Raw genomic sequence first — 11,743 nt, forward strand, 5'->3', positions numbered from 1 at the left:
TAGCTTATGGCTACCTTCCTACCTTCCCCCCTACTCTCTCCCAGTCGCTTTGTGGGAACACACGGGGAGGGGTGAGCCTCAGGTTGTACAACCAGGCACAGAAGATAGAAGGTAGATCTCCTGAAGTCCAAGTTAAGGCTCCCTTCCACCCTGTCATAAGGCCTGACAGTCATGACTCATGGAACTTGTACCATTAGTTCACGTGAGGTTCCCTTGTTGAAATGAGCATTCTGGCTTTGGGGAATTAACAAGCAATGGCTGGAACTTAGGTGGCTAACATTGCAGATGGGGGAGTGGCTGCTTTGCATGTTTTCCTGACACCATCCCAGGGCATGCTGATGGTGTAGGGCAGAGAATGGGGAGAATATGGGGGCGTGGACTGCCAAACCCTCCCTGGACAATTCCTTGTGGGCTTGCTGTGAGTGAGGTTGACTGGCATGTGGGTTGAGAAACATGTCAACTACATCCATGATATTCTTACACATGTCTTCAGAGCTCTCTATCCACCATTACATTCTTACACATGTCTTCAGAGCTTTCTATCTACCATTACAGTTACAGAGACTGTGGACCTGGCTGTCTCAATGTCTGTGTGTGAGGTCAGGGGTATGTGGGAGAGAGTTAACAGAGGGGCCCCACCCAGCATGGCCATCAGCGACGCTTGTGATAGTCACAAGGACCTCTTGATGTCCAGCCATATGGGCAGGAAGAGGGGAGCTGCAGGTAGATGCCAGGTAGGAATCTCTCATTGCAGGAGTCATAGCAATGTAAGCAACAAAACCAAGGTGAAGGCCAGGTCTACGGTTCAAGCTGCCCTTTCTCTTTCTTAGCTATCGTATGTTACTGGACAGGATGGGACTGTAGAGAGGGACTGGTGCTGGACCTAAGAACTGGATCTGGGGCCCAGCGGCTTCCCCTTAGAGTGAGGTGTAGGGGTCAGAGGCTGTGCAAGACCCTTCATCCCCTGACCTCCCCGGCTCTCTCTCCCATCCAGCATGTTACATCTCGGCTCTGGTTTTGTCCTGCTCATTAACCTTCCTGCTCCTGCTCCGCTCCCTGGGGACTCACAGGTCAGTGACAAGCCCTGACACTCCAGGACAAAGGTAGGGCAGGGGTCCAAGTCCTGAGCACTTGAGGAATCCCAATCCAGGAGGAAAAGCGAAGCCTCTGTAGGCCAGGCTGCCATAGGGCACCCCTCCACCACCACTGACTGTATGTGGTGGGAGGAGAAGGTGGCTCTCACCTGCCCCAGGGACATGTGTGGCTGTCTTTGAGATCTGTGAGTAGTACAGGGCATGACTCATTGTCAGGGAGTTTGCCTGTGAAAAGGTGCCCTGGGAGGGCCTGTAAAGAAGAATCCAGTTCCAATGGTCCAAGAGCATGGGACTGAGGGAGAAGGGTACCAAAGGCAGAGTGACCGCACAAGAACGAGCAGAGAAGTGGAAGGATGGAGGGGGAGAAGAAACCCTGGAAGGTGGAAGGGTGTTGGGAAAGCTGTTCCAAGAAATGAACAACACAGAGAACTGATCCACCTTCTCTGGGTACTCGGCAGGCCTCAGAGTTCTGACTCAGGGACTTAGACCACAAAGTTGGCCCTACTTGCCCTGGCATTTGAGGCCCTCTGCCTTGCCTTCCTCCTGGTGGCCCACCTGGGTTTCAGTTCCATCATTTCCAGTGATCCAGTTGTGTCTCTGTCTGGGGTCTCCTAAGGCTACCCAGACTTACCTTTTCTGGAAGACCGCTTCCAGACTATTAATCTCCAGGATGCTGCAACCCGAAGGTTCCCTGCTGATGGCCAGATGCTCACCCTGGGCTACCATTTAGAGGGACTATATTATTCCCCGAGGTCACTTTTCTCAACCCAGGGCTAATCTTCGAGCATTGCACCGAGGGGTTAGCCTGGACCTGTGTGCCCCGCTTCAGAGTACTCACCCATCTCGCCAAGCCATTGTCTGCTGGATGAGCTTCAGCGCCTACCAGACAGCCTTCTGCTGCCTTGGTGAGTCCCCCTTGCCATGTTTCTAGGGCTGGGCCCTGGTGGGAGGGCTGGGTAGGGCAAGAGCAGTCGGAGGAACCTATACCCCCCATTACCCGCTCCATGCATGTGTCAGAAAGCTTGCTCTGGATGACAGTGTAGGAGCCCCCTGAAAGGGGAGCCCTTCACATGAAGGTATACCTGGGTAATTGTGGGCACGATGAACCTGGGTCTGGATGTGGCCCATGGCTGCTTCTGTAAGGGAACACTGGCCATAATGGGCTGCCTCAAAGTGAGGAGTTCCTCATTCCTGGGGATGCAAGTAAGGTTTTATGAACATGGGCCTGCTGCATAGCGTGTCACCTGAGAGAACCCGGTCAGATAACCCTCAAGTTCCAGACGGTGTCTCAAGTTCTCCCCTTAGGCAGCACGTGCCGCATGCTTGAACTGCGAGGGACTTGGCCCCTCCTGCAAGTCCAAAGGCCAGACCTGGCCTTGAGATCCACCGTTCCCACCCAGGGGAAAAGGGAAGGTGATGTGAGGCGGAGGAAAGAGTAGACCTAAAAGTTGTGTTCCTCGTCTTCGTCCACCTTAGACCTCCCAAGCCTTCTTATGCATCATCCCAGGCAAATGTATAGCCTGATGGTTTCCATAGCCACACTCAGCACCTACAGCTACTAGGCTCTGATTCACAGGCACACACACGCTCATTTAAAAGGTAATTTGTGCCTGAAAACTCAGGATCAAGTTGGGAGCAAAACCATGGATTCTGAGGTTACTGGAGTCTTACAACAGCCCTCTAAGGCAGGAACTGTTATCCCTATTTTATAGAAGAATTCAGGGCCCAGGCAATGACATGGGATGGAGGTAGCCACAGAAACTTCCGAGAATACAGGGGCAAGCTGGCTCCCAGGGAACCTCCCGTCTGTCCCATTGTCCCTTCTGCCCCCTGCAGGGCTCCTGGTGCAGCAGGCCATCTTCTTCTTGGGCACTACAGTCCTGGCCTTCCTGGTTTTTGTGCCTCTGCTCCACGGCAGGAACCTCCTGCTCCTCCGATCCCTGGAATCTACATGGTGAGTGAGGCAAAGATCAGGGCTCTTGGACTTTCCAAAGCGCCCTCTAACAGCACCCCTTCCCTCATCCTACCTACACACAGGCCCTTCTGGGTGACTCTGGCCTTGGCTGTAATCCTGCAGAACATAGCAGCCCACTGGATCTTCCTGGAGACTCACCATGGTTACCCACAACTGACCAACCAGTAAGATGGCCCCCGAGTTTGTGGTTCCCTCAGGTCCCAGACTCTTCTCTCTGTAGATTTTACCTTCTAAAATGCCTCTTCCCTATCTGTCACAGAGCCAATCTTCTCCCAGGAGATTTTGGGGGTGATGAGAACCCATAGCCTTGCAAACCCAGGGCCTAGTTCATGGTAGACACACACTCAACCACTGAGCTGTTAGTCCAGTTCTGTCTGGTGCCTCCGGCTTTGAGGGTCACTGATATTCTCTTCCCTACACACTCCTCTACACTTTGGAGCAATGGTATGAGAAAAATCTTGGCTCCAAAGAGGAACCTGGAGTTTGTGGATGGGTTGGGGGAGCACGGAGGAGGAAGGCGGGAACACTAGGGTTGTATAGATACAGGTGGAGGGCTGAGGAGATGACTCAGTTGGTAAAGTGCCTGCCATGCTATCATGAGGACCCGAGTCCAGTTGATCCTCAGCCCCCACATGATGGCGGCACACACATGGAGGATCCCCGTGGCTTGCTGGCCCACTTAGTCCTGCTGAATCAGTGAGCTCCATGTGGAGCAAGAGATCCTGCCTCAAAGCCAAGGTAGAGAGTGAGAGAGGAAGACACTTACTAGTAAACTTTGGTTTCTCTGGGAGGCACAAAGTACACCTAGAAAATGTCAGTCACTGGATGGCAACAGTGCCAGTGGGCATGGAGCTGTGACACCGGCCCAGCACAGGACCCTGGAGGAGGCCTGCCTCAGCCTTTCTCCTCTCTTCCCCAGGCGCATGCTCTGCGTAGCCACCTTTCTTCTCTTCCCTATCAACATGCTGGTGGGAGCTGTCGTGGCCATCTGGCGGGTGCTCCTTTCTTCCCTGTACAATGCTGTTCACCTGGGCCAGATGGACCTCAGCCTGCTGCCACCAAGAGCCGTCTCCCTGGATCCAGGTAAGGTTCCTAGGCAGGGACTGGGGGCTGAGCTGTCCAAGCCGCTGCCCCACCCTGACCTCTGAGCTGATCTGTGCATGTAGGCTTCTTGTATGCAGCAGGTTGTGAGCATTGCCAAGGCTCCATGGTGTAAGGCCATGTGTGTGCAGTGTATGTGTGCTGCCGGGGTTCCACGAGTGTGAGCACAGAAATGGCAGAGCTGTTTGGGGTTGGACAATCACATGCAGCGGGTTGGGTGTGGTGTATTCTAACAGGCGTGCCAGGGCCTGTATGCAGTATGTGTGCCATGCTTGGTTGGATGCCAGTGTGTACACACCTCCCGGGATGCCTCTTGCTGTTTCTGGGTACTTCTAGTCTGCCATGGGCTCCTCGTGCCTTAGCTTTCTATCTCCAACCTATCCTAGGCTATCACACGTACCGAAACTTCCTGAGGATTGAGGCCAGCCAGTCGCATCCAGCGGTCATAGCCTTCTGCACTCTGCTCCTTCATGCGCCAAGTCCACGACCCCAGCCCCCGTTGGCCCCCCAGGACAGCCTCAGACCAGCAGAGGAAGAAGAAGGTACTTCTTCACCTGGGCTGGAGGTGTAGACTCCCAGCTTCTCAGGGAGGAGTCACAGGAGACCTCTCCAAAATAGTGAGCAGCAGAAACTCTCCCACCCTCTGTCCTCAAGTTTCCTGTTGTCAGCCTCCTGGCTGGGTCTCAGGATAATTCTCTTTCTAATATGGACTTACACACTGTGTGTGCAGAGAGACTAGAATGGCTGTACTGGTTCTCCCCCCCCCACCCCGCTTCCTCCTGGAGTGAGACACCCCCTCCTTCTCTGCCCAGGAGGTCTATGGTAGGGTCAGATAGGCCTGCCCTCACTTCCCCCACCCCCCACCTGCTGCTGTCAAGCCTGAGACTTCTAGTTCACAGAGCTCATCTTCTCCCTCCTCTTCCACCAGAAGGGTGACATACTTCTGCAGCCCAGCCTTCTACCATTCCCCCAGTTGGGAACTGGAACCCTGGCTGTGCCTGGAGGTTTCAGACCCTTCTCAGGTCTGGGGCTTGTGGAAACTTGGCTGGAATTCATAGAATCTCTCTCTCTCTCTCTCTCTCTCTCTCTCTCTCTCTCTCTCTCGTCTCTATCTCCCTTCCTCCTTTCTTTCCTCCCTCTCTGTCTCTCTCAGGGATGCAACTATTACAGACCAAGGACCTGATGGCCAAGGGAGCAGGACCCAAAGGCAGTCGGAGTAGGGCCCGCTGGGGTCTGGCTTACACACTGTTACACAACCCAAGCCTGCAGGCCTTGCGGAAGGCAGCCCTAAGTGGTGCCAAGGCCAATGGCACCCAGCCCTGAGGGTGAGGAAAACCACAGGGCCCTGCTCTTATGTGCTAAGGCACATTCCAGCCTACCATTCTCCCTCCCATCCATGTCAGCACTTCCCCTCCCCCAGCGGCAGCTCTGCCAAGCCTGCAGATCCCTGTGGGATCAGAGAACTGGAGTCGCTATGTCTACACCACCAGCCTCAAGAGGACTTTGGTCTGTGCTTGTCCGCCAGGCTACCAGCTAGGGCTCTGGAGAAAACAGCTGGTGGGCTCTTAGTCCTGGAACTGGCAGAGCAGGGGTAGCCACACTTAGGCCTCTTTCTCTGCACTGGTTCTGCCATCAGCCTGCTGGGCCTCAGTGAGGCCCCCTTGCTCCCTGCTAGTGATGAAAGGTCTGGATATCTCCCATCCCAGCTGGCCCCACCTCAGTCCCAGCCCTCCCACCATGAAGGTGGAGCCTGTGCGGGCTTCTTTCTCCTTCCTCTCTCTTCTGGCCACCCTTTCCTGTGCAGCCAAGTCAGACTCCAAGAGGCCCCACTGAGCTGCCCATTCCAAGAGCTACATATTTTTATAGTTTTAATGTCGTTAGCTGTCATGAAAGAAGTTAGTGTGCTCCAGGTAATAAATGTGCCCCTGAGGAACATTCCTCCTCACGGGGGAGGGCTCTCAGGGGAACACCTATACTGTCAGTAAGCATTATCTGAGCTTGATTTGGGGAAGTATGGGGAGCTCTTGGGGTGCTGGGATGGACACTGGGTGAGGATGGAGAGGAACCCCAGTTTTGCGTGATGATGGCTGGGGTCCCTATGATACCATTCCTGGATTTGCAGGTTTCACAAGATGAGCAGGATCTGGGGCTAGGAAGCTGCAGGAACGGTGCAGACTCTAAAGGAATAAAGAAAGACGCGAAGGGGAGAGAGGTGTCATTCGGAGCAGAGAAGGCTAAAGGCAGTGAACCAAGGATGCAGAGGGACAGTAGAGATGCAGACACATTGGGGTCCTGGAGGAGATGGAAGATACATGAATCAGAGAGATGCTCTAGATGTGGTTAACTTTGCCTCCCCACCCTGTTTGGGTCAGGGAGCCTCAAAACCATGTCTGTTTATTTCCAACTATAGATCAAACACATACACAACTCACCAGAGGTACCTCCTGGCCTTCAAACCCATGATCTAGGCTGCCCAGGGGCCAAAGAAAGCATGCTCTAAGTCCCCCTCAGTCTACTGCAAAACGTCTTCAATGTGGTGTGTCGATAACCCACATAGTCACAGGAGGACGACTCAGATTCTGCCTCTGCCCTTACCAAGGAAACTGTCACAAGAGAATATAATCTGGCTGAATCACAAGACAAAGGGGTCGAAGAAAGGGGCCTGGTTCACACCAGGTGAGAGAAGATCTAAGAAAACATCTGGGAGGAGGTGATGTCGGAAGCTGATTCAGCCAGATGAAGACCAGGAAAAGGGTGTATTGGGGGAGAGATGAGCAGAGGGTATGTAAAGATGCAGCTTCTTCGTAGGCCTTGTAAGAAGATGCAGATAAGGGTGGAGCCAGTCAGAAGGTCCATGGCTGGCTGGGGGTTCCTGCTATACACTAAGGACAGTGGAAGCCACCAAAGACCAAAGCAAAGGAGTTCACTTGGACACAGAAGTTCCCATGTTACTCCTCCCTAGGTGGTAAATGACAGGTGTATGGACCTTCAAGATGTCCATCCTGTTTAGTGGTGTGTGGAACAGGGGTGCTGGGCTCCATGTCAGGACTGTCAGGTCTAGTCAGTCAATCAACTGGACTTTTAGACACTACCTTGGGAGATAGGATCTCATGCAGTGCAGGCTGGCCTCAAGTTTGCTATGTTGCATAAGCATCTGGTCTTCCTGACTTTATTTCCTGAGAGTCAAGACTAAAGGCATGCACCATTACTCCAGGGCCTCAAGCATGCCAGGCGAGCCCTCTGCCAGCTCAGCTACGTTGCCAGCCCTCTGTGATTTGATTTCTGACACACTTGAAACCCGGAGACGGGCATAAACTTACCCAAAGGAACAGCATAAAGGATATGGCTCCATCCTGGTGCTTTCGCTCAGATGTGAAGATGTTCTTGACCCTGGCTGGCTGATGGCTAACGAGGACTCAACGGGAGCCACAGGTCAGAGACGGATGAGGGAGAAGGAAAGCAAGCCCTACATGGGGACCCCAGTGTGGGGGAGGGGCTGGCCAGCTGCCAAACTCACAGCTGCTCCTCCAGACTCCTCAACCCCCTGCCTTCATTCTGCTGAGTTCAGCAGTGCTGGGGCTCTGCAGAGAGGGGCAGGCCTTCCCCTGAAGATCACTGTTCCTGTGTGCACATATCCACCATTTAAAGGTGGGGAGCAGGGAGACACCTCTGGCCCAACACAGGCCTGGAGTTCTTCAGGGTCTCTGCTGGCAGACCTATCTACAACCGCACCACTGTTCTAGCCTCCAACTCCCAGTCTTCCCTTAGGTCAGAGGTTTCTACTCCGGTGGAGCATTCCTTGTGGGGCCATTTCCACTTACTAGAGAGAAATCCGAGGGCAGCATTATTCCCTGTCCCTTTCCTTCAAGCTGTCTTCAGTTTCTTCTTTGTCCTTTGTCCCCTACTTCTCCATCCTTCAGTCTCAGTCCTTGCTCTTGCCCCATCTGTCCCCAACTCTATTCCTAACACTCTTCCTGGGTCTACAACACATGTCTTTCACCTAACCCCCTCCCAAAATGCAGAAAGCAATGCTCAGGTTCCCATCCCACCTGTCCCATGAGTTAGTTTGGAGACAAAAATATACAATTTGGCTCATCTTAAGGCCCAGTGATGAGTCTGGGCCCCCCTCCCATGTTACCTGAAACACCCTGCACATATGTCCTGTGGGTCCCTGTCTTGTTTTGGCATAACTCTTCCATGTGGCCATCCCATCCTCTCACAAGGACTCTTTGATCCCAACAGAATTCCAGGCAGACGAAAGGGGGCATCAGAAATGCTGTTTATTTTTTTCCCCCGGCTACCCCAGACTGGCTAGCTTCTTTGGAGAGGCAGGTTACTGGTACACACTTGGAAATAAAGGAGGGGCAAGAGTCTCGAGGAGCAGGCATAGGCTGTGGGATTTGGAGCGAAAGGACAGAGAGGCCCAGCCAGGGTCAGTATCCACATTTCACTGGAGGACATTAAGAAGACAGGGAGAGCTTTCAGCCTCCCCAGCCCTTCCTGTAGTACCCCCTTTCCAGATCCTGTACTGGTCACTCCAGGTTCCCCTCCAATCCGGCCCCAGTACCCACCTGGGTGGCCTCCCCAAGCTCCTTACCTCAGTGCATAAAGTGGGCGAGGGTTAGGGCATTATTGGTGCCCTGTTAGCATGCTGCCCCTGACAGGAGCATAGGCAATGCTGCTAGCAGCAATTAGCACCAGAGATGATGAGTTCTGGGATATGGTTCTATCCTAGCTGCTAGCTCTGAGCAGATCTACAAGTTGGAGGAACAAGTGGCCTGGAAGAGCTTAGAAAGGGAGGTAGGAAAGTATGAAGTCCCCAGGCCAACCTCAGGCCTCACCAGCCCCAGACCTCAGTACTTAAAAGGAACCTTGGCAGGGTCAGGAGGAGCTGGAAAGGCCCTGGGGCTGCTCCAGCCAGCTGGGACAAGGTGTGGTTAGAAGCAGGCAAGGGAGAGAACAAGCAAGCTTTGGCCCAATAGAAGCAGGCCCGAGAGCTGCTGCGCAGGCTTCCCTTCGGCTGCTATTGCAGCCTCCGGGGCCCCGGCACGACTGAGGTAAATGATAACCACATTGTCCTCGGGTCCAGACGGCTGTACCTCGTTGTCAACCGTGTAGCATCCTTTGCCCTCCACTGCTTTGCCACGGAACCTGCGTCCCAGTGTATCCTCGCCCCCATCGCCGGGAGTGGCCAGTGCCACATTCACAGAGCTCTCAGCACTGCCTAGCTCGTTGGTGGCCAGACAGCTATAGGTGCCCTCCTCCAGCTTGCCAAAGTCAGGGATAAGTAGACTACCGTTGGCAAAGGCCTGGAAGCGTGGCCGCCCGCTGACTGCAAGGACACCAGGTAGGGTACGTCCATCGGTGCCTACATTAGGACTGGCGATCTCCACTGTACCACCAGGGGTGTGGATATGCCAGTGAAGCTGGGGGACTGGCTGTCCATCCACATCACAGTGGAGTGCCAGCACAAAGCCAGGCCGCAGCTCTGCTCCGTCCTGGCTGGGCTGATAGCTTAGCTGCACGGAGGGTGCTGAGCAGGGCAGGGGTGGCAGACGGCTCAGTGGGGTGCCCTTCAGCACATGTGGTGAAGTACAGGCAATGTTGTCCTGTTCCGGAACAGACACTGATGTAGCCAGGGCCCATGTCTTGAACCACACAATGCCACAGGTGCAGTCAAAAGGGTTGTCATTGATCTGCAAGTGAGACAGCGCGGTGAGGGGCGCAAAGGTGCCCTCAGCCAAAGAGTGCAGGCGGTTGTGATTGAGCTGCAGGGAGCGCAGGGCACGGAGGCTGCGGAAGGCATCCCGAGGAATAAAGGCCAGCTCATTGCTGTCCATCTTGAGCAACTGCAGAGCGCTGAGGTTGTGCAAGTCGCCCCAGGCAAACTCAGAGATGAGATTGTGACTGAGATCCAGACTCTTGAGCTGGCCCAGAGAGGCCAGGGCACCAGCAGCCACCGAGCGGATCTCATTGTGTGCCAGCCACAGAGACTGCAGTAGGGGCACCTCCTTAAAAGCTCCCTCTGGCAGGCCTGGCAGCCTGTTGGCTGACAGACTCAGTGTGGTCACATTGGCTGGGAAGCCTGGTGGCACGGCCTCCAGGTCACGATAGGCACAGTCTGCAATCTGGAAGCCATACTTCTCGCTGCAGTCACAGGACTCTGGACAGGCTTGCACCAGGTTCAGGAGAACAGCCCAGCAAAGCAGGCACAGTGCCTGCATGGTACCTCCTACGGGGAAGGACAAGCCACCCAGGTGAGTGAGCCTAAGGAGTCACAGAAAGGATCTGCCCCTCCTCAGATCCCAACCATTAGAAGGCCCTGCAGAACCCAGCCAGAATCCAGCACCACCCAACCCACCTCCCTCACTCCATAGGAGAAAGAAACTGAGGCCCGTAGGAGGGCTTGAACTTGCCACGGTCGTGTAGGCAGGCAAGGTGAAGACAGGATGGAAGTGGACCCCAGCTTCTCCTCTGCACAGAGCTTTCTGCCTTGGCCTGTTCCTGGCTGACTTTATGACTTGAAATCTGTTTTCCAGCCACCCCCTCCCCCAGCACTTCACAGAACCTCCCTTCTGCCCTCCCACATCCTGGCTACAGCCCCTCCCACTGGAGCCCCCTATAGGTATGTTTTGCTGCCCTGGTCCAGACAAGGCCCCTTGTACACACCCCTCCACCCCTCCCACTCCGTGGCCTGTTCTGTTCAAACTACCCCAGGCAGCTGCCTAAACAAACCAGCCAGGACTTCTCAACTAAGGCAGGGGGCCAGAGGCTCATCCCAATGCAGCTGGGAGTTCTGGGGTTGAGATTGTCCAAGCAGATGCTGTCTGGATGGCTCTGAGAAAGGACCTGTTCCAAGTCCGTCAAATCCACAGAGGTGGAAGAACAAACCACCCCGGACCTCCACCCTGACTCCCTTACCCCCAGCAATGGGGGCCCCTTCTTCCCTGACTTACCTCCAAACTGCTCTTCCGAAGGCAAGCTGAGGCTCCTTTAAGATGGAACTGAAGCACCAAAGGACTGGATTGTCTGCAAGTCCACACAGCCAGGACTGCCAGGGAAGGACCAGGATGCTGGAGGAGGGGGCTGCCTGCTTTGTATACCCTGCTGACTAGGGTGCAGGGACTGCAGGGAAGACTGTGTAGCCTGGACTCTTTTAAACAAAACAAAAATGAGCTTCAGCAACAGGCACCCTGCTTCAAAAATGACACCAGAAACTGGAGGGGAAAGGGGGCCAAATTTGGATTATTCATATGTGCTTGCCCTCTCTCTCTCTCCTCTCTCTCAAGCTCCAACTTCCTTAAAGTCACAGCACTATCTGGGCAGGACCCAAGAAAAGATGAGGCCAGAAAGGGTCCTTTTTTTTTTTTTTTTAATGGGGGAAGGGTGAGAAACTAGATCTCACAGAAAGTGGGAAATTTCTAACCTCTCCTCCAAGAAGGAAAAAGCAGCAAGCAATAGCCCCTTCCTCCCCTCCTGGCTGTGCTGCTGTTGTGTGTGAAGCTGAGTGTGTGCTGTGGGCTTGGAGGGGAAGAGGAGAAGGTACTGCTGTGTGTGGAAGAGTCTCTCTGTC

At 54.3% G+C, this 11,743-nt stretch overlaps 2 protein-coding genes across 6 annotated transcripts in view; one reads left to right on the forward strand and one right to left on the reverse strand.

The window, feature by feature from the left end:
- Window positions 1-6,372, forward strand: part of Stra6 (signaling receptor and transporter of retinol STRA6) — an 89,221-nt gene extending 82,849 nt beyond the window's left edge. For all 4 annotated transcript variants that reach the window (XM_057768686.1, XM_057768689.1, XM_057768687.1 and 1 more), the window contains 7 exons: window positions 995-1,070; window positions 1,866-1,999; window positions 2,931-3,048; window positions 3,132-3,233; window positions 3,989-4,152; window positions 4,557-4,712; window positions 5,324-6,372. In XM_057768686.1, the coding sequence (XP_057624669.1) occupies window positions 995-1,070; window positions 1,866-1,999; window positions 2,931-3,048; window positions 3,132-3,233; window positions 3,989-4,152; window positions 4,557-4,712; window positions 5,324-5,493 (920 nt within the window). In that variant the 3' untranslated portion in view covers window positions 5,494-6,372. The remainder of the gene's footprint in view (window positions 1-994; window positions 1,071-1,865; window positions 2,000-2,930; window positions 3,049-3,131; window positions 3,234-3,988; window positions 4,153-4,556; window positions 4,713-5,323) is intronic.
- A 2,070-nt stretch (window positions 6,373-8,442) lies between these two features.
- Window positions 8,443-11,419, reverse strand: Islr (immunoglobulin superfamily containing leucine rich repeat). 2 transcript variants are annotated; one of them, XM_057767511.1, is made up of 2 exons: window positions 11,127-11,419; window positions 8,443-10,402 (listed from the first exon to the last, which is right to left on the reverse strand). In XM_057767511.1, exon 2 carries the CDS (start codon window positions 10,392-10,394, stop codon window positions 9,108-9,110), a length of 1,287 nt encoding a protein of 428 aa, XP_057623494.1. In that variant the 5' UTR covers window positions 10,395-10,402; window positions 11,127-11,419; the 3' UTR covers window positions 8,443-9,107. The 2 variants fall into 2 exon arrangements, with proteins under 2 accessions (XP_057623494.1, XP_057623493.1); XM_057767510.1 differs by lacking the exon at window positions 11,127-11,419 and adding an exon at window positions 10,587-10,695.
- Window positions 11,420-11,743: the final 324 nt, after the last annotated feature.

This window comes from Chionomys nivalis, chromosome 4 (genome assembly GCF_950005125.1).
Source record: "Chionomys nivalis chromosome 4, mChiNiv1.1, whole genome shotgun sequence".
Classification (NCBI taxonomy): domain Eukaryota; kingdom Metazoa; phylum Chordata; class Mammalia; order Rodentia; family Cricetidae; genus Chionomys; species Chionomys nivalis.